We start from the raw sequence: 21,099 nt of genomic DNA, 5'->3' as shown, positions 1-21,099 counted from the left end.
TATTCCTACAGCTTAGAGCTACCTCTTATACATTAACATTATATTTATATGTAGTCTATTATTGCCTGTACTAATTACAGGTCATATAAATGTATTTCCACCCTCTCCTGTTTCCTGAATACATGAATACATTATGAAGCCTGGTACAGTCTACATTTTGGAGTGCCAGAGTTTGACTCCCTGTTCCTTCCTTCTGGTATCCTGTTTAAATTGTTATTCCTACAGCTTAGAGCTATCTCTTATACATTAACATTATATTTATATGTAGTCTATTATTGCCTGTACTAATTACAGGTCATATAAATGTATTTCTACCCTCTCCTGTCTCCCACTCCTGCTTATATTTAGTTGCATATATTCATATTGTCTGCCACTGCACTTTATTACTGCAGCCAGATCTCATCCTAACACTCACTCTGGCACCGATATTCCTAAACCTCTTGTCTGAAACCTCATCCCTCCAAATCTTTGTTCCTTCCACCTCAACATGAGGCTTGGTTCTTACTCTCTTACATGCGGGGCAAATCCCCTGTTCATTGTTCCTCCTACCCCCTTCAGTCTCCTTAAACTCTTACTTTCCAGCATACTGCTCCTCTCTTGGCTTCTGCTGTATATACTCGTAACTCTGTAATGTACTTTCCTATCAGTTACTGCCAAAACTGTCACATAGTGTCAGGAGCGTCTTACACATCATAACTTCCATATTTTGCCTTACTGTATCAACACTTCCATGTATTCTTATCCAAATATTCTTGTCATTACATGTGCCATTCTGCCAAGTCCCCCTCAAATAAAATATGCCACGACAGTTGAGGCTTGGGTAAATAATTGCATATACAAACTTGGATACAGAAGACTTTGTGATATGAAGGCATGGACTGCATGATAACAATAAAATGGATATTAGAGTGATGGGTAGTGAAGGTATGAACTGTATGAGAATGGTTCAGCATAGGGTCTGAGTGAGAAACCCTGGTGTTCTGGAATGTTGCAGAATTTCTTGAAAATATCAGATCATAATGAAAGATAGTGGAAGACTTTATAGGAGGATACTTCATATAAATTACTGAAGCTGTGTAACACTGAATGACACATGAAAGTCATGGCAGAAGGTCAGAGAAATATGAATGAGCAACTCAGAGCAAAACTGGACTGCAGACGAGAGAGCCTTGTAAGGAGAAAAAGTAAATGCTCATTCTGAGGATTCTGTTTGATGACAATATCTGATAAATAAACTCATGACAAAACTCAGGACAAAATAAAGTGCCTTGTAGTGGGGCAGTAGTCAGCACAGAATTTATATTTATCTTTTATGTAATTCTTGCTGACGGAAATGAGGATATAACAGATGGTGCCCTATACAGAGACTGTGTTCATTGACAGTTGAGGAAATGTTATACTGGCAGTTCTTGCTGACGAAGATTACACAATACGCCAGGATAACAGAGAACAACACCTTAAACTGAGGCTGTGCTTATTAACATCTGATGACATCTCAAGCAAGTAATTCTTGCCGAAGAAAAAATTACAAGAATTCTGGGATTTACAGTGAATGTCATATTGCGACATTAAATGAACTCTCATAATATTTGTAATCCTTACTGAAGGAAATTACAAGAAACATTACGATGACAATGAATGCCCCTAGAGGAATGTGGTTTTTCAATCTGTCAGTCATACCTATATATGTATGTGCCTTCCATTATTGTAATCATGTATTGTAATCATGACATTTCTTGCTACAAATTATTTAAAATTTAAGCATGAAACTTTCTATTTAAAAATTCTGACTATGTAGCAGCTTAGAAAGTCCAAATATATTTATATAATCAGTGCATCTGAAGCACTGTTTACAAAAGAAATTGAAGAAATGTTTTGTTTTATAAATCTAAACAACCGAGTGGTTGAGGGCACATATGAACGTACAAATCGTGATTAGTTATGTTAGTGTTTGCCGGCCATGCATATGGAAAGAACAAGAGAGAAGCGTTAGTTGTTAGTGTGCTAGTGTGTTACTAGAGCAGAAGGATAGGTAATTTGTACGGTCATATGTGGAATTTCCATAAAATAATTTATGCATCAAAATCTGACAAAATTTTAATATTTGATGCTTTGATGACTAGTGTTATCTGAAAGATAACATATCATGAAGAACACTAAATGAATCATCCAGTACCATTAATAGCTTTAAATACTTTTGAAAACTTGAAACCTTGTTGTAATGTGGCTACAATTTCTGTACAATTTATAGAATTGCTAAAACACTGGGATCATAGTTATAATTAGGCAGAGATTTGACTCTGATCCATTTCTCTTTGTATACCCAAGATTCTGTAACATTTATTTAGAGCCTCAATCCTCTCCTGCATAAACAAGAATGTAACATTAATGGTGGTGTCAAGACATAAACCTCTTGGTTGGCAAACAACAATATTTTCAAGCTATTCTGTAAGTGATGGAGGCATTCATCAGTCATAGTCTGTCTGTCCGTCAAGGGCCAAATATCAGCAGTAGTATGCATCAACACATTCTGATGCTACTCTGCTGGGAAATCATACTAAACCATTTGTTTTGAAGCTCTGTAAACAATCTGGGGTACTAATTTACTGAAGACCTTGAAGAAATTCATTTTTTTAAGCACTCACATCATGGATTTGACAATCTTAAATCAACTGCAAAAGCAGTCTAATATCAGTGAGACAAACCCACTTTTATTTAGTGAGAAGAAAGTATCGTGTGTAAATAAGAACTGACATCAGCAATTGGAATGGTTGACAATTGTAATTCTTTGGATGTGACTCTCTTAAGAAGGGAAGCATTGGAAAGAAAGCAGTTTGAATTATACACACATTTTGGTTACAGTGAACAGAACTCCAGGAAATAATGTGGTCTGAAAAACTTATATCCATGCTCACAAGAGGCCAATTGTGGGCCATATAATGATGATATTATGCAAGAGATATGTGCAATGAAGGGAAGGCATGAGAGAGGGAGACTGCTGTGGCCTATTCAAGCTCCTATCCATGAATGACTGAGAAAACCACGAAATATCTGTCTGAATATCATTTAAAATATTAGGCCTATTTAGCGTGTGCAAACTGACAAGTCAGAATGAGGGCAATACTCTTAAAGTTAAATATTTCTACTGTTGTTCAGTTACTGACAGTCACGGTATCAGTCGTCCTGCATCTGAAGCTCGCATACGTATTGCATGCATTCAGTTTGTACATGGCTACCCTAATACTTTAACCCCTGACACAGACAGGGGTGGCTACAATCTGCATCAGTCTTGCTGCCGTTTCAAAACGGAAATTAGAAATAATCCTGTTGAGATGGGTACTAACTTTTATGCACCCCTTTCCCACTGTTGTTATGACCTATATAACAAAATAACTTTCCTAGCAGCGACTTATTCAACTAGTAATTATAATTCCCTCAAGATGGATATGGCATATGAGGTGTATAATACTTTCCTATGGGCACCTTATTATACTAATAATTATAATTACAGAATAATCAGCAGTAATTCCATTAAGATGGATATTTCATCTTGCTTCATTGCCGTATACTAAACTAACTCTTCTAACGGAAATGGGGTTTGGATGGAAAAGAGGAAAAGCTGTGAGAGAAAACGACTGTGGCCAGCCTGGGGTAGGCAAACTGAACAAAATCACAGAAATATCAGTATAAACTAAAGGCACAAGGTCCCAATTGGACTAGAAGACTAGTTTTTAGCGCATAGTAAGAGGGTGAGCGGGGCATTTGACCGTCTACTTGTTACGTCTAACAACACTGGCTGTTGTAGTTATGTTTATAGTAATCCTGATGAAAGATTTAAGTCTAGCTTTTACTTTAGAACACAAAATTCTCTTCTGTATTTTCATAATTATTGAAGTATCTTCACAAGTATTCATTTCAAACTCCTTGGTTGGAAACCAATCTAAATGTCATTAAGCAACTGTAATCTTACTTCACTGCTAGCACAGGACGGCTGAACTACGTGGATATTAGTGTTAACATGAAAAAGAAAATGGCTACAAAGTCGGAAGGAAGCCATAAATTTAATTAATTTACGTCATAAATACTAATTATAACGTTTCTGGTCAACATCCCTCAAAATGTGTGGTAATAAAATCCGATAACTGAATGAGTACTAAGTTTACGAAATATCATAATTATTAATATATAATATAATAATTTCAATTCATCTTATTATTTTCGCTGGCGCCCAAAAATCCAAAATGTCTGCACACACTTTCAAAGAATGTCATATTCTGCTTACTTTATGCAGCTTGTAATTATACAATTATACAGTTTAAGGTCACTAATTCATTTTAAGTAACATTTATGTAGAAACTACGACTGTAGAATTTACGGATTTGCTGTAAACGTTATATTGCGCAACACTTCATTATGATAACACACAACGTAAGTGCAGGTACCAAGGCCTATCCTTCAAGATGCAAAGTTTTGTAAAGTAGTTTTATCATGAATTTAAGCGACATTTAATTTAATCGAATTAATATAAAGACACACGAACCTGAAGAACGGCTAATTAATTCAACTTACAGCACTGAACACTGACCTACAGCACAAAACTCTTCAAAACTTGCGGAGTAGCACTTCAACCCCACCATTTCGAATGGCGCGCAACGACCCAATGGCGGGATCGGATAGGTTGTGCATAAGGGAGCTGATCTCGAGTCGTCGGAAATGACGCAATCCTTATCTACTATTGCAGTGGCGGAATGTGAGAAATATTTCACGTGTAATCCAAATCAGTGGACTACACGTTCAGACATCCCTAAATTTAAAAAGGGTAGTTAAAATCTTCTTCTTCCGTATGCAATTTGGAAACACCAGAGACTGACATTTGTATTGTAACATTTGCGAGTTTTTGATGTGGATTTGAAACATGGCTTCTACTTTAAGGAAATAAAATGAATTTTCAATTGTGTGGAAACACAGTACCGAGGAAAATGATCGGACTTAAAAACGATTGGATGGGAATGTAGCTAGAATATAAGAAACAATTACTATAGTTCTACATCGAAACTTCTTGAAAAATGACTTACTGGAAGACCTGGCAATGTGTGAAAGTAAAATATTAAATAGTATCCTAGGCAAACAGGGTTTGAATACTGCTGGCCTTGTGTTCTAATCCCTCAGCTGATCAAAGGCTTTCATTACACGTTTCTCTTAACTAATTCGCCCTTAAACGATGTTAAATAAGCCACTGTTCTAACACAAACTTCGCATTTCGCCTCCAATTGCCAGCAGCCCAGTGACAGGTGACTTGCAGCACAAATTTCTTCCCCCCCCCCTCTTGGGGGCGCACTGACACCAAGTAACATTTGCTCGGCTCTCTGGGTGTCTCCTAATTTATTTAATGGCACTTGCCTAACTGAATAGGTCATACTATAATGTAGAATGTCAACATGACTGAGAATTGTGACATGGAATATGCTGAAGTGGGCGTGGCCTATTTTAAAGTATTATTACAGCCTTTGCCTATAGGAACTGACGCAAATAACGAGACAAATCCTGTCGGGGTCGAGATTCAAACCTCAGACCTCTGTCGGACGAGATTAATCTCCAAGACATAACCGGGGTTCAAGCCCCGGTGTGGGCAGATAATGCTGTTGTTCAGTGTACTGCATGCTGCCTGTATCAAGCATCACGCTGTAGTGGTTGGCTGTCTTGCTGCCTATCCGTGAGATCGCAATCTTGGTCTCCAGAGAAGCCATCAAGATCAAGATTTTCTTGGTCTTCCTCAGTACCTTCCTTTCACTGTTAGTATCCGTTCTTCAAATATGCCACGACAACCCTATATGCTGTCGAATATACCACTCACAGTCATTCTGCCGGCCCATAATATACGATCGTGTGAAGGTGAAAAACAACTAGACCAGGAACTAGACAGAACTGAATACATTAATCGAATGAATGAACGAACACATGTGTAGGATATGGGGTTCTCACAGCGGTAACTATGAAGTGTTTTAGCTTCTGGGACATAACGCCGTGTTGGGTTTTACCTGCTACCAGCTTCATGCTTGGTTTCTTTCTTGCCTTTTTCCGGTCTTCATGATGAATACATGTTCCTCCGAAACGTCGATCGACTTTCAAGGGACTATTACAGGGCACTGTATCCCAGAAGACAGAACTCGCCAAATAATTTAGCATTTCACTGGGGGTAAAGCTATCGGAGCCGGAAGCCAACCTCAACTTTTGTGTCTTGATCTAGGATGTGTGAAATGTTGGTGCCATGCCACACGCGTTATCATGGCCTGATGCTTAAGCACAGCAGTGCTCAAGGATACGCCTAATATCAAATCAGTTGCGTGTCTTATGTTAATAGCTTATTTTTGTAATCAAAGCAAAACGTTATTCCTTAATGCTGTTCATCACACAGGTTATCTAGGCAGAGAGCGTACAGTCCGCCACTGTACTGTCAGGTTGTGTCAGGTGATGTCGCAGAGCAAAATTAACCAATGACAAGCAAAGATTTTGCCGCGCTTCCGCGCGCCTTCAACCCCACCGCCAACATTTATCGTATGCCTAGTTCAGGAATGAATGCTCAGTATGGGGCCTGTCATGCATTTCACTACAAACAAGCTAAAGAAACATTTCATGCTCTAAATAAAAGCAAAATTTATGTGAATGTATTTGCTTTAATAAGTATATTATAGGTTCAAATTGTTTCAGACAGAATTACTAAATTCTAAGCTTAGAAAATTTGCTTATCCCGTCTGCGTGGCCCGCGTATGGATATGATGCCCTACAAGTGTTAGAAAGCTATCTAACACTTATAAAAACATAACTTTCTCTGAGTCTTCGAAAATTTTCCCTTTCCCTTACTCCTCGCCTAACGGGGGCAATCCAAGATATTACGGGCGATATTTTTCTCGTAATATGTGTGGTAGCTGTGACTATTTCATGTTTGCGGAAGAATTGGCGGAACTTTTTCTGAAGGTGGTTCACATGGCTGTACCTCGCTTTTTTGACTACGTAGACCAACTGATTTTTTCTTTATTTGAATAATAATAAAATAATTGAATAAAATTCGTAGGAGTTATATCATTTTAATAAACACGCAGATGAACTTATTTGCCGACCACCGGCACACCTGAAAGAGTGTAAACAAACATCCGCATTATTAAAGTTTCCATTGCATTTCCGTATGAGCAGGGTATCATTGGCTGTTAATGCGTGGCGTCAATAATGACGTAGTTCGAATACTTAACTTCAGCTCCTTTTAATTACACGACAAAATTTGTTTCTCATTTCGAGTGGCGTTTGTTCTTAAAGTTGTCGATGTAGGCATTTTAAACACACACCTACTTTGGTAAGGTAAAGTTGTTCCAGTGCTTGACTAATTAAACACTACGCCATGAAAGCGCATGGGTGGGTCGATGTATAGATCCACATTTTCTTCACCTCGGCTCTAGTTCGAGGTGAGTGGTCAGCTTCATGCTCCGGCCACTTAACCCTCGGGGAAAGAGCCCCCGGTAGCCATTGGATAAGAGGCTGGTTGGGCGTCAGAGGCGGTCTGGGCGACGTGGAGAAGAGAAAATTCTTGCCCCTACCGGGATTCGATCTCCGACCCCTCGGTCGCCCAGTCCGTAGCCTGTCTCTATACCGACTGAGCTATCCCGATAAGAATGTATTTGAAGATGATCAAGATAACACTGCATGGTGTCGATAAATGTATTTTCAAGTTTTATTATTAAGGCCCGGGATATTTCAGTCGCCGTAGGGATGGACTACGGGCTGGACGGCCGGGGTTCCATGCCCGATGGGGGAAGTATTTTTCTCTTCTCCACAGCGTCCAGACCGGCTCTGAGGTCTACCCGCCTCCCATCCAGTGGATGCCAATGGCTTTTGACCTGTGGTAAAGAGGCACGGGCGTGAAGCTGACGACGCACAACTGCATTTAATGCCGAGATTAGGAAGAGTAGAGCTGTTACCTCCATTCCCCCATACGTCTTCAAGTCTCTGTGCTTAATCTATTAAGCTCAGGGACAGTATTTTTACCATTTTAGCTTCGCCGTTGTTCATCTTCTTAGCGTGTTAGTTAGGGAGCGGTGCTGTTGCCGTCAACGTGAGCCTCCCTATCGCAATATTGTGTTTGCTATCGCAGCGAAGAGCAAGCTGTGCTCAGGTTTCGTGCGGTCTGCTGACTGCAGGCAGCGTATCGCTGTTCCACGGTCGCGGGAAGTGGGGCACGGTGCCGTGTGGAATGGGGCACGTTGGGCGGATCACAGTTTCGGGATTCGTCTGTTTGTTTGTCATTACTGAATTCAAACACTGTCATATTTGGTTTTATATCAAAATATAAGACTTGATACATGTACACAACACAGCCTTCAGCGCAGCTCTCCGCGCATTTCCTGGTGCAGTCACTCCTGTTTCGTGTCCAACTTACACGACATGTTTCGATCTCACGAGGACCATCGTCAGTTGTGAACTGTTTCACTGTGGGCCCACTGACCACGCGTTACGCATGCAACTACTTTTTTTATTGCTAGTGGGTGGGACTAAGTCCCTTGTACTGAGGCCACTTCTGGCCTATTGTACCAGCCCCAGATGAGAGGTGAGGGTGATTGTGGAGCAATTGGTGGAATGAAGATTGGCAAGGGAAACCTAAGTACTCGGAGAAAACCTGCCCCAGCGCCACTTTGTGCACCACAAATCCCACTTGACCAGACCCGGGATCAAACCCGGGCCGCCGCGGTGGGAAGCCAGCGACTAACTGCTTGAGCTATGGCGCGGCATCCGCATACAACTAACCATTTTCGTTGTACTCAAAATCTAAAAAAATTAAAAGTTAAACAGCCAAAAAGTTAAAAATTAGAAATTAAAAGGTCGTGTGTTTTAGCTGCCCTCTTAATGTTGCGTACTTTTTGTTGATTTTTTGTGCCTATATGTCTCGATGCATATGACAACACCCACAAGAGATGCAACAGCACGTACCGAGACGTATAGAAGCAGCCTCAGAGCCTATGTATACATATGTATTTACGGACGCATATAGTGACGCAGTAATGTGACACTAATATGTCGTCCAAGTAGAACACAAAACAGGAGCGGTTGAATCAAGAACTGCACTGAAGGCTGTGTCACTGTACTCACTGTCTGTTTATCTCTCTACGGCTCTACAGCCCTTGTGGACCTTGGTATCTTTGTCAGTTTCTTAATCCATAGTCTTTAGGACTCCTCGAACGGGGGATCAGCCCGTCGCAAAGCTGCTACTTAGACACCGAACAGTAAAAACACAACGCTCACATATATCCATGCTTAAAGTGGGATTCGAACCCACGATCCGAGAGTTCGAGAGAGCGAAGACGGTTCATGCCTTAGACAGTGCGGCCGCTGTGACCGGAACACTGTATATCAAGTGATAAACGGTGTAGCAGGGTGCTTGCTTACTTACTTACTTATGGAGCTGAGCCTTTCTTGAGGAGAAGCCAAATCTGCAGCTACTCAAGAATTTCCCAGCATTTTATGGAACCCGAAGGTTCATTACTGTGTTCACAAGAGACCTCCACTGATCCATATCCTGAACCAGATCAATCCAATCCATACCATCCCATCCTATCTCTCTAAGATCCATTCTAATATTGTCCACCCACCTACGCCTTGGTAGACCCTGTGGTCTCTTTCCTTCTGGCTTTCCCACCGATATCCTATACGCATTCCTCGTCTCCCCCATTCGTGCTACATGCCCTGCCAACCTCATCCTCCTTGACTTGATCATTCTAATTATACTTGGAGAAGAGTACAAGTTATGAAGCTCCCCATTGTGTAGTTTTCTCCAACCTCCTGTCACTTCATCTCTCTTCGGTCCAAATGTTCTCTGCTAAAGTACAGTATTGTGAACGGAGAAGTTCATGGAAGTAGGCCTAGGCCCACTGGGGCTGTAGTGCCAAGGAAAAAGAAAAGTACATTATTAAAATACTGATGCGAAATATAGCGGACTTTCGGAAAACTGACTGCCACTGTGGAGTGGGTAGTAATTTGTATTAGAGAGGTGCCAGGTTCGATGCTCTGCCAGAGGACCGGCTGTCCTGACTAAGATGTGTTGTCCTCAGTACCTCTCAGGATCTCTGGTCAGGTCGCGACAGATTTCCTCTACGTCCTCTTCAACTCAGGATTCACAGATGCAGTCTGAGTTACTTGCAGTGTCGTTAAATAAATATTCATTATAGGCGTGATTAAATACAAACAAAACCTCGAAAGGAAAACCCGAACAGTTTGATCTGCAGGTATCTCCCTAGCGCTCCACAGACTTGTATTCTGGAAGTGCTAGGTTCGAATCCGGGTCAGGATACTCACCACCCTGATTTAAATTAATCTTGGTTTTCCTTATTCCCACCAGCCAGTTTGATGAAGGCCAGAGCCAAAATATTGGTCTGCTCTGCTCGGAGCAAGCCACAGAAAGCCCAAACCCTCCTCTCGCCGAAAATGAGGCCCCATTTCAAAACACTTAAGTAGTGGTGGAAGGAACAAAATTATGGTCATGGGTACAGAAACCAAGAATGACTGCTGGCGAGGACCAGCGGTAAATTACTGGGTATTCTCTCCAGACAAATTCCGGGATAGGTTAGGGCCACTTCCTTCCAAATCCTTACCATCCGACGCTATGCTCTGAAGGAAGCGCCGTTAAGTTACCCACAGGGCCGACTGAAATGGGGGGGGGGACTGCAGATGTAAGAAGCGTAATTTGACGTAGCTGGGACGAGAGTTCGGTACGTGGAGATCCAAAGGCTGTAGAGCCATAGAAACAGAGGGACAGGGAAAGAAGAGGGAAAACAAGCGATAAAATTGCAGAGGATGATAAAGAACGAGTTCTGCATGGACGCGCTGATCAGTCGGTATCCCCATTCATGGAATGTGGCCACGAAGAGACCGCACGCGGCCAGTTTCAGCCTTAATGTGACACGGGCATCAAGAAAGCCGTGATGGAGTACGGGATAAGTTTCGAGCCAGCTCATCAATCACTCGCCCATTGTTGCTAGCCAACAGGAGACTGGGCGGGGGGGGGGGAAGTGGGCTAAAAGTGGCTTTAGATTTTAGCTCATGGAAATTGTTTCCTTCTTCCTGGTCCAGAGAAGCGAACTTGCATACATAAGCAGACACCGAGTTGCCAGGTTACGTCCTATGAGGCAGAGGATTGTGTGTTACTGGCCGTTAAACGTGGCTGTTAGCTCTCGTAGTTCCGGAAGTAGGACTCGGGCTAGCGACTGGCTACGGGATGGACGACCGAGGGGTTGGAGTTCGAGTCCCGGTATGGTCAACAATATTCTCTTTTCCACGCCGTCCAGACCGGCTCTGGGATCCACACAACCTCCTATACAATGGGTACTGGGGGCTGTTTCCCCGGGGGTAAAGCGGCAAGGGCGTGAAGCTGACCACTGACCTCCAACTAGTGCCGAGATCAAGAAAATGTGGATGTATACAACCACTCCACCATACGCCTTCTTTATAAAATTAACTCCTCATGCGGACGTCATGACTGTCCGGCCGTCTGGCTGTCTCTCTTCAACCTCTGGACAAATTTCTTTCGTTCGATGTAGGAGACTTCCGCTATATTTGCCGGGTAACTGTGATTTCCAGAAACATTGCCCCATAATAAAGTTCACTTGTTATTTCCACTTTTTTCTGAGGTTTTCCTTGGTCTCGGAGTCTTTTATGCTTGCATTACCGGATCACTTCCGATATGCTTTCATCGGTCCTTCTGTCCAATTGACTCAGTCAGTTTTGTCCGTATTCGTCATTGTCAGCTTGCACTGACTGTACTTCTATCTCTTCCCTAAATCCTCCGTTGTGTAGTGCAGCCTTCCACTGTTCTCAAGTGTGTCATCTCTACTTCACCGTATTCTGTTTGTCTCTCTTGCACTATTTGTCCATGGCTCAATTCGATATCGCAAAGTTGGCAATGCTGCTGCTCTATAAAACTTGAACTCTGTTTGTTTCTTTTTCGTATACGTTCCTTGAGGTTCCTCTTAAGGCCCTGCGTGTTATATCACACTTACTGAGTTTGCTATACAAGTCTCTTCCTAAAATGTTCCTGCCGAGGTTCGAACCGAACACAAATCTAGAGCGTTACCGCTATTCAAGCCACCTCGGTTCTCACATTTTCTTAAGATTCGTTTTAATATTATCCTGATTTCGAGACTTGTCTGCTAAGTTATATCTCCCCTTGAAGTTTACAAAAGAAACTGGTACGGATCTCTCAGTCACTTCCATATGGTAAAGTTGACAGTGCTACCAACATATATAAAATTTCCGCTTTCATTCTTTCCTTGTTTTGATCTTTAAGTTTCTCTGTAAGATGCCACATATTCATTCAGTCTTACTTGCTGCATTGCCTATGTAACACTTTCTGTCAATGTTACTTAAGTTTCCAAGTAGCTGAAACGAGATTTCCGCGCTAAGTTAAGACCTGAAATTTTCATTTAAAAGCCACGCCTCTCGATTTCTTGCGTGAAATGCGTTACATCAGCGCTGTGTCAATTATGAACTGAACTCTGTAACGTAGGGGCGCGCGGTAGCGTAGCTGGTTGAGGCACTATGCTACAAGCCGGAAGGCCGCGGGTTCCATTCCTGATGAGATCATTGGATTTTTCAATTGCCCTAATCCTTCCAGCAGCACTATGTCCCTGAGGTCGACTCAGAAATGAGTACCAGGAATCTTCCTGGGGGTAAAGGGCAGCCGGAGCGTAAGGCTGACAACCCCTCACCGCCATCTGTGAGCCGACTGTCTAGAAAATGTGGGAGCCTCGACGTCTCACAACCCTATGGGCCTTCATGGCCTGTTACAGGAATAGCTTTACCTTGGTTACCTTTTTACTCTGTAACGTAGCCTCGTTGTCTTGTAATGGGATTCGGCTGTCGTGGACCATTTGCTTTTTGTTACCTCGGGAGGCCATCACGTTAAGCGTGAAGCAGATTGGCGGGAGGATTACAGGACCGTCAGTACCAAGGCTCTACAGAGTCGGACGGAAGGAGCGTTGATGAATTGGAAAGGATTTAAAAGGACTTCACCTTGGCTTTATCGAGTTCGAATCTCGGTTCTTATCTGGAGGGACTGGGGAAAACCAAGGAAAACCTCAGAACAGAAGGTGCGTCGGTCAAAATTCGGACCGAGCACCTGCCAATTACGAGCGTACAGTCTTACGCCTTCATTTATTTTCCTCAGTTGGGTGGGACTAAGTCCCTTGTGTTGCTAATGGGGTGGGACTAAGTCCCTTGCACTGTGGCCACTTCTGGCCTATTGTATCAGCCCCAGATGATAGGTGGGGGTGATTGTGGAGCAATTAGTGGAATGAAGATGGGCAGGGGAAACCGAAGTACTCGGGGAGAACCTGCCCAAGCACCACTTTGTCCACCACAAATCCCACTTGACCAGACCCCGGGATCGAACCCGGGCCGCCGCGGTGGGAAACCAGCTACTAACCGCTTGAGCTATGGCGCGGCCTTTATTTATTATTAGTTCTGTAAGTTAAATATGATGTTTATTTGTTGCTTGTAAAGACTTTGCACTGTTCATGTCAAATTTGGAGACATGTCTTTCCCCACAGTTTCTACAGTTCCGTTACGTCCAACTGACTGAAAGTTGTTTTAGGCCATATTGGACCTGCAACTCGGCGTAAACGGGACATGACGCTCTAGTCCGGTAGGGTTTTCCGATATTTCGAGGGAACATACTGCCGCCATCTTCAGGGTCGACGAGTAAGTGTACCAAGCAAAAAGCAGGAAATACACTGCTTGCTGGTTGATTGTTTACTCTTGGACACTTAAAATGGAATCAATACGTTCCGCAGAAAAAGACTAGGAACTTCTACCAGACTATCTTCATAGTCACCTCCGTCGTCCCTGTCACCACGGCATGGCGCGTCCTCAGGTTGCGGAAGGAGACGCCCTCCAGGTTTGGGGAGGGAAGCTGCGAATATAGTGAATAAGCAGTTGCGGACAGCCGATAAGAAGTGGTCCTCCAGCTTCGGGGGTTGAGCGTGGGACTAACAACTCCTCGCCGAAAAGAATAATTATGTTACGAAAATGAACACAAAGCCTCGGACCTGGACGGATTCCTTGGATAAACGACCTAAGCTAAAGAAAATGGATATGAGATTTGGCACTTGGAATGTACGCAGTTTGTATAGGGCAGGTTCGCTCAGGGCAGTGGCAGAAGAAATCTTAAAATATAAGTTAGATTTAGCGGGAGTACAGGAGGTCAGATGGGATGGAGGTGGCATCGCACCAGCAGGAGACTATACATTTTTGTATGGAAAGGGAATTGAAATCATGAATTAGGTGCATGCTTTTTCGTACATAAGAGAATCGTATAAGCAGTTAAGAGGGTAGAGTTCGTTAGTGATAGGATATCATACATAATACTAAAAGGTCGCTGATGTGATATCATCGTTACGAATGTTCACGCCCCAACAGAAGATAAAATTGACGACATAAAGGACAGATTCTATGAAGAACTAGAACATGTATTTGATAAATTCCCGAAGTGCCCTATGAAAATTTTGTTAGAAGATTTCAATGCCAAAGTAGGGAGGGAAGAAATTTTCAAACGAACGATCGGGAACGAGAGTTTGCATAAAATTAGTAATGATAAAGCAGTCAGAGTAGTAAACTTTTCCACATCAAAAATGCAATGTTCCCACATCGTAACATTCATAAATGCACTTGGACATCTCCTGATGGGAAGATACACAATCAAACAGACCAAATTTTGATAGACAGGAGACGGCACTCAAGTATACTTGATGTCCGATCATTCTGGGCAGCAGATTGTGATACTGAACACGGTAATGAGCCTTCAGGTTCCATAAAATGCTGGGAGGTTCCTGAGTAGTTACACAATTGGCGGCTTCTCAAGAACGGCTCAGCTCCGTGAGTGACCTCCGTCATAACCCGAAGCCCAGTAACGTTAATAAGGCGTTCTGTATACGGGGGTACCTCTCGGTATACACCCTGTGCAGTCTTTCTGGCTTATATTTCATCCCTTGTAAATGGAATATTAAGAACCCACGAGCTCTTTACGTTTCGCCCCAGCGGCTGTTCCTTGACCCACTGGCTGGGCGCCCTCATTCCCCCATGACGGGACTGCAGGCAGTAAAGCAAGAGTGGAAACCTGAACCCCAGGCTTTAATCATTACTGTGAGGCTACGTAACAACACAGCTTATCCACAAGTCTCTCTATTGCGTAACCTAATTCATGGAAGAGAGTCCTTCCTTAGAAGCTAACAGTCGATCAACTAGTCGGCCAATTCTCCGACGTTTATGGAACTCGAAAATGTATTACTCCGTTCAAGTAGCCCCCCTTCATAACATGAGCTGAGTCTTCACGAGAAGCTAGTAGTCAGCTATCTAGTAAAAAAAAAATACGGTTTATGGAAGCCGAAGGTTCATTACCGTGTTCACAAGAGTCAAATTGTCCCTATTTACTCACTTACTTACTTATGGAGCTGAGCCCTTCTTGAAAAATCGCCAGTTGTGCAGCTACCCAAGAACTTCCCATCATTCTACGGGACCCGAAGGTTCATTACCGTGTTCACAAGAGCCCTCCACTGGTCCCTATCCTGAGCAGTTCAATCCAATCCATACCATCCTATCCTATCTCTCTAAGATCCATTTTAATATTGTCCACCCACCTACGCCTTGGTTTTCCCAGTGGTCTCTTTCCTCCTGGCTTTTCCACCAATATCCTGTATGCATTCCTCTTCTCCCCCATTCGTGCTACATGCCCTGCCCACCCCATCCTCATTGACTTGATCATTCTAATTATACTTGGAGAGGAGTACAAGTTATGAAGCCTAATGGTCCCTATTGTGAGAGAAATGAATCCAGTCCGAAATTTCTCCTCTATTTCTTTTAAGATACATTTTAATAGCATCCTGCCATCTGAGTCTTCCTCTTCAGAGTAACCTCTTCCGTTCAGGTTTACATATCAGGACTTACAGAATTACTGGGTTTTTGAACACTACCCATCATCAGGAATTCTAGGTAATACAGGACACGATGTTTCGGAAACAGATCCAGTTTCCGAAACGTCGTGTTCTCTGTTACCTAAAATTCCGGACGATGGAAAAGTCCAAAAACCCAGCAATTCTGTGTGTCATCCACCATCGTCAGAACCCTTCAGAAGCTACGTATCAGGAGTTGGTCCCACGCGTGCTCCTCGTCAGTTTAGGCCTCGAGTTTTGGTGTTTGCCCGTCCGGCTAAGACTGGGTGGGATGAACTGCTTGCAACCTATGGTAAGAAAGTGATGGCCGAAAAGGGGGTTTAAAGTTTAAAATGGTACCAGAACAATGGTGGGGCCATGTACACATAGGCTTGAAGTGAACTACTTCTCGTTTTCGTACCTGTCGAAGGTCTGGGGATGGCAAGGCTCTCGATGAACTCTCGAACCCGAGACCTTCTGCAATAAATCGTACCTCTTTTGGCCTGAGCGCCGACAGGATTAGGTAAAGGGCGTTAGAGAAGAGACTTGCTTACAGATCCGACCGTTTGTACTTCCGGAAAATATTTTTGTTTTTTACTACTTGCTATTTTTCCTTCATTTCTTCAAATTTGATGCTTATTTCTTCTAAATTCCAGGGTCGGAGAGCAGGTGCCTGTTTCCCCTGCCCTCCCACCCGGTCCTCAGGCTGCAGGATGTGGGTGCAGACATTCACTTATCTCACTCTGTGTAGCGCCGTGGCTTGGGGGAACTGGAGGGACTCACAGAAGATGTCAGTTACGACAGGCTGTATCCCGGCAGAGACTCGAAGCAGGCCTGGAGCGCTGAGCGGGATCCTCACGAGTGTTGCTTCTTTGCCGCAGGGTTTCTCAAGACGGGAGCGAGAGGCAGTGCGCAGGGCAACTTCGGGCTCATGGACCTGGTAGCAGGGCTTCACTGGCTCAGGGAGAACATCCCTGCCTTCGGCGGCGACCCTGAGAGGATCACACTTCTGGGCCACGGGACAGGAGCAGCACTGAGCAACATCATTGCCGTGTCACCGGTCGCCAAAGGTACGCTACGGTATGGACATTCCACTGCTGCAACAGACGCGTGACACCGTGTGGCTTGGTAGATAGGTGCAACGTTTCGGGGGAACTTCCAGATCCATTTTCAAGATAACTAGCAATAAACAGATATTATGTACGCATACAGCAGGGCTGGCCAAACTTACGTGAATATGAGGGCCGCACATGACAATCGTAAGAAGTCCGGGAAACGCCAAGCGACGTGGATTGGGTACGTGGCGCAGGTATTTAGGTTCAGGCCTTGCAGCGTACTGAGGTGCATTGTTAGCTCGAAGGAACTTCAAGCGATGTAGGAACTTCTGCATTTTTTTCTTATTCTTCTGTGCAAAGAAGGAGCCCGTCCCGAGACACAGAGGCGGTCTGACCACCCGTCTCCCCTTTCCGTTCATAATAGTTTGCAACCTGTGGAAGTCTTATGTTGGTCTCTCTTCCATTTTTGTGTTCATTCTACGGCGATGTCAGTATCTAAGGCTAAGGGCCGCGCCATAGCTCAAGCGGTTAGTCGCTGGCTTCCCACCGCGGCGGCCCGGGTTCGATCGCGGGTCTGGTCAAGTGGGATTTGTGGTGGCCAAAGTGGCAGGTTTTCTGCGGGTACTTCGGTTTCCCCTGCCAATCTGCATTCCACCAATTGCTCCACAATCACCCTCACCTATCATCTGGGGCTGGTACAATAGGCCAGAAGTGGCCGCAGTACAAGGGACTTAGTCCCACCCCACTAGCAATAAAAAAATCTGAGGAAGCTGCCGTGCCCAGAACCAGGCAGTGTCTCAGAATTTGCCTGGAAGGACTGAGGAATATCACAAGAAATCTTAGTCAGAATAGTCAATGCCCTAGTCTAAATTCGAAACGAGCACCTCCCGAGTACGAGTCAGATGTTAACCCCTCTGTTGTCTGTATGTTTAGATATCTTCCGTGATGCTGACTGGCCCAAGTTGACTCCTTATAATCTCGTTCCTAACGTGGTCCCTTCTTGAAATGCCTATGAGTGGTCCAGGGCATTTCATTTGTCCGACCTCCGACATTTTCTTACGCGTTTTGCTGCTCTTACTGCATCAAGCCTAAGCTGTATACTTGCAGACTTGCATTCCTATAATTTCATTCATCTTATTACATTTAGGCAACCTTCACTTCGCTCATGCTACGCACTGTGTGGCCAAGATATTTTAATGTTTTTATGTATTCGATAATGACCGCCTCTGTGGTCTAGTGGTCGGAGTTTCTGGCTACAGACCTTGACGTCCCGGGTTCGATTCCCGACGCTACCAGATTTTCTGAGAAGTAGTGGGCCTGGAACGGGGTCCACTCAGCCTCGTGAGGATAATTGAGGAGCTATTTTAAGGAAACAGCGGCTCCGGTCTAGAAAACCGAGATTAACGGCCGTGGGGATTCATTGCGTTGACCACGTGACACCCTCTATCCGCTAAAGTGGGCACTAACTTTCCCGACAAGCGGCGGTCGCTCGGTCGGTATAGTTCGCTTGCGGACTAAAGCCACAGAGTTTGTTTGTTATGTGTTCGATAATTTGACTATCTATTGCGGTCTTTGCTCGTGATTACTCTCCCCTCTCATCGCCAGAGATTTCGCCCTAGCAGCTGAGATTGTCGTCACATGTTGAGGATGATTTTAGAGTTATGGATGTCGTCAGGTGTGAGGGGCAAACGAGGTATCTGGCTCCCCTTGCGTCTGGGGGGGGGGAATAGAAAAAGATGGAAATATCTCGAATACGTATTAGTACCAATAATTTAAAGTATTTTAAAAATGATTGAAAATGGATCTCAGAGAGATAGGTGTAGTGGTGTGGACAGGATTGATGTGTCTCAGGAGGGCTCTTGTGAACACGGTAATGAACCTTCGGGTTCCATAAAATGCTGGAAAGTTCTTGAGTATCTGCGCAACTAGTGGCTTCTCAAGAAGATGTAATCTCCATGGCGTTAGTTGGTTTAACCGCACACGCGTATCTAGATGGAGTACACTGACCTGGATCGGAGACTATCTAGAAGTGCGCTGTAGATCTGGTAGTCTAGTTGGCGGCTACGTCCTTCTTGATAACGCCTCCGCGAATGGAATATCTCAGGGTTTATTGGGCTAGTTGATAAGAGGTGTTATCATTGAATGTTTTAAAGCTTTCGGGTAGAGTCATGGATTCTTTCCTCAGGGACGTTTAGGGCCTCGCTTCAAAGGGGTTGGAAGGAGATGTCCTGGATTCGACTCTCCGTGTTAGCGGAGTCAGGTACAGTAACGCACTGTTTACTGGGTTTAAGTTTTGCACAACTTAATTTATTACACTTAAAAAATGCAATCGCACTGGTTAAGATGTTTACGACACTGACACTGGCATCGTGTTGATCGNGGTTTTCCTTGTGAGAACTTACCGATGTTCTATTCTAAATTGTACTTGGTGAATTAGTATTATTAGCGAAAGGGTACACATTTTATGGCTACTAAGTACAAGCTTAATCCACTCATCCGTATTCAAGGAGAGTTCCCTCTTTTCCTCAATTTCTTAAAGGGATTATCTTATTACTTCGTACAATTTGGCAGTGCACAACCTTTCATGTCGTTGTGAAATGTTAAGACTAAGTTTATTATTATTTGTTGTTGCAGGAAGGGTAGTTCTGGCCTGTCTTATGCACTGCCACGAACTCAGTACCTTTCTCCCTTGTATTTCTCGCGAGCTAACCCCTTTGAAAAGAAAGTACCTCTTGTCAAACTCTTAGCGAGCTTAAACCTTTCTATGATTTTTCTTTGTATTCTGTAGGTAGGCTAAACCCTTTTTTTTTTCTGGAGGCAGGATGTCCTCTTTCTTACTGAACCTTTACCTTCTATGAATAATATTAATACTAACGATGCATGTCAATAGTGTGTTGGCCGGGACTCGATCCTAGGGTTGGAAGCCCTTGGACGGCCATATTGGTTAGGTAAAAATTATGCTTCTGACCGGAGTGCGCTGTAGTAATCAGTAAAAATATTCCTAAATGCCTTAAACTTAAGTTCATAAGACAATTCTATAGTTGTCCCTGTTGGAAAACTGACTGCACGCCTTGGAAGGAATCTTACCAGCCCACGTCATTGTGGCCTGCTCGTTCTTGATAGACCTTCTTACTAATTTAGAAGTGGATGGATTTTCAGTCATGAATTTAATTTCTAAATATTATTTAAAGGAATTACATGCTTCAAATGGTTAAATGCCAGCTTCTGTTAATTCGTTCGTAAAATTAATTTAAGCGATTCCAGAGTCCCTACGTCACAAATCCGCGACGCTTCACGGCGCTGTTGCCTCCGTCTGGTGCACGCACTGCAGGCTGGATTCTTCTGCTTCGATTGTACGGATTATTATCTTAAAGGACTTTATAACTGTCGAGTTATTCCCCCAAAGCTTCTCTCTCATGCAACAGACTGCGAGTTCCACTCCGTAACCCACAAGAAAGAGACGCGCGCGCTATCTGGTAGCTTGGCTGGGTAACTTCGATTCACGACATAAATGCTTCATCCTGAACGTCATTTATCTAAATTAAATCTGAAATGAACTGCATTTCTGCTTGTGAAGACGATGGAGTTAATTTCAGGGAAATACTTTAGATTAATAACAAGCATGGCAGCATTTCCCGTAGCGGCGAGCGTTAACATTCGTTGCTCTGCAATGGAATCCTAAAGAACAAGATTCAGTGAAATAAAATACTGAAACTGACTCGGCACATACACGAAACTGCCAGAAAGACAATAACGGGCCGTACATTTGACTAACCGACAAACGTGCGTAACTGAATTGAGTTTATTGGCACCAGCACTGCCGTCTGTTATTTGTTACGGTCTATCTGCTGGTTTCTAACCGTAAATTAAATGCAGGAGTTCTCAAGCTTCGTGATACCTTTACCCAGTAGATTAATACGAGACTGTACGGCGACAGGAGGAACCTAGACAGCTTGCTGCTTCTTTACACCTACAGTGATCTATAAAAGTCCCTGAAGACCTAGGGGCCGTAGCGAAACACAGTTTAAGAATCCACAATTGTTCTAGACCGTTGAAACCACTGCCATAACTGTATTTTTTTT

General features: G+C 43.6%; 1 protein-coding gene across 1 annotated transcript in view; it reads left to right on the top strand.

Moving 5' to 3' along the window:
* Positions 1-21,099, top strand: part of LOC111868941 (neuroligin-4, Y-linked) — a 233,384-nt gene that overhangs the window by 202,590 nt on the left and 9,695 nt on the right. The window contains exon 4 of the mRNA XM_023860069.2: positions 16,844-17,032. Coding sequence (XP_023715837.1) covers positions 16,844-17,032 — 189 coding nt within the window. The remainder of the gene's footprint in view (positions 1-16,843; positions 17,033-21,099) is intronic.

This window comes from Cryptotermes secundus, unplaced genomic scaffold (genome assembly GCF_002891405.2).
Source record: "Cryptotermes secundus unplaced genomic scaffold, Csec_1.0 scaffold976, whole genome shotgun sequence".
In the NCBI taxonomy this organism is placed as follows: Eukaryota; Metazoa; Arthropoda; class Insecta; order Blattodea; family Kalotermitidae; genus Cryptotermes; species Cryptotermes secundus.
The sequence above is the reverse complement of the archived record's forward strand: the minus strand, read 5'-3'. Positions and strand labels throughout refer to the sequence as shown.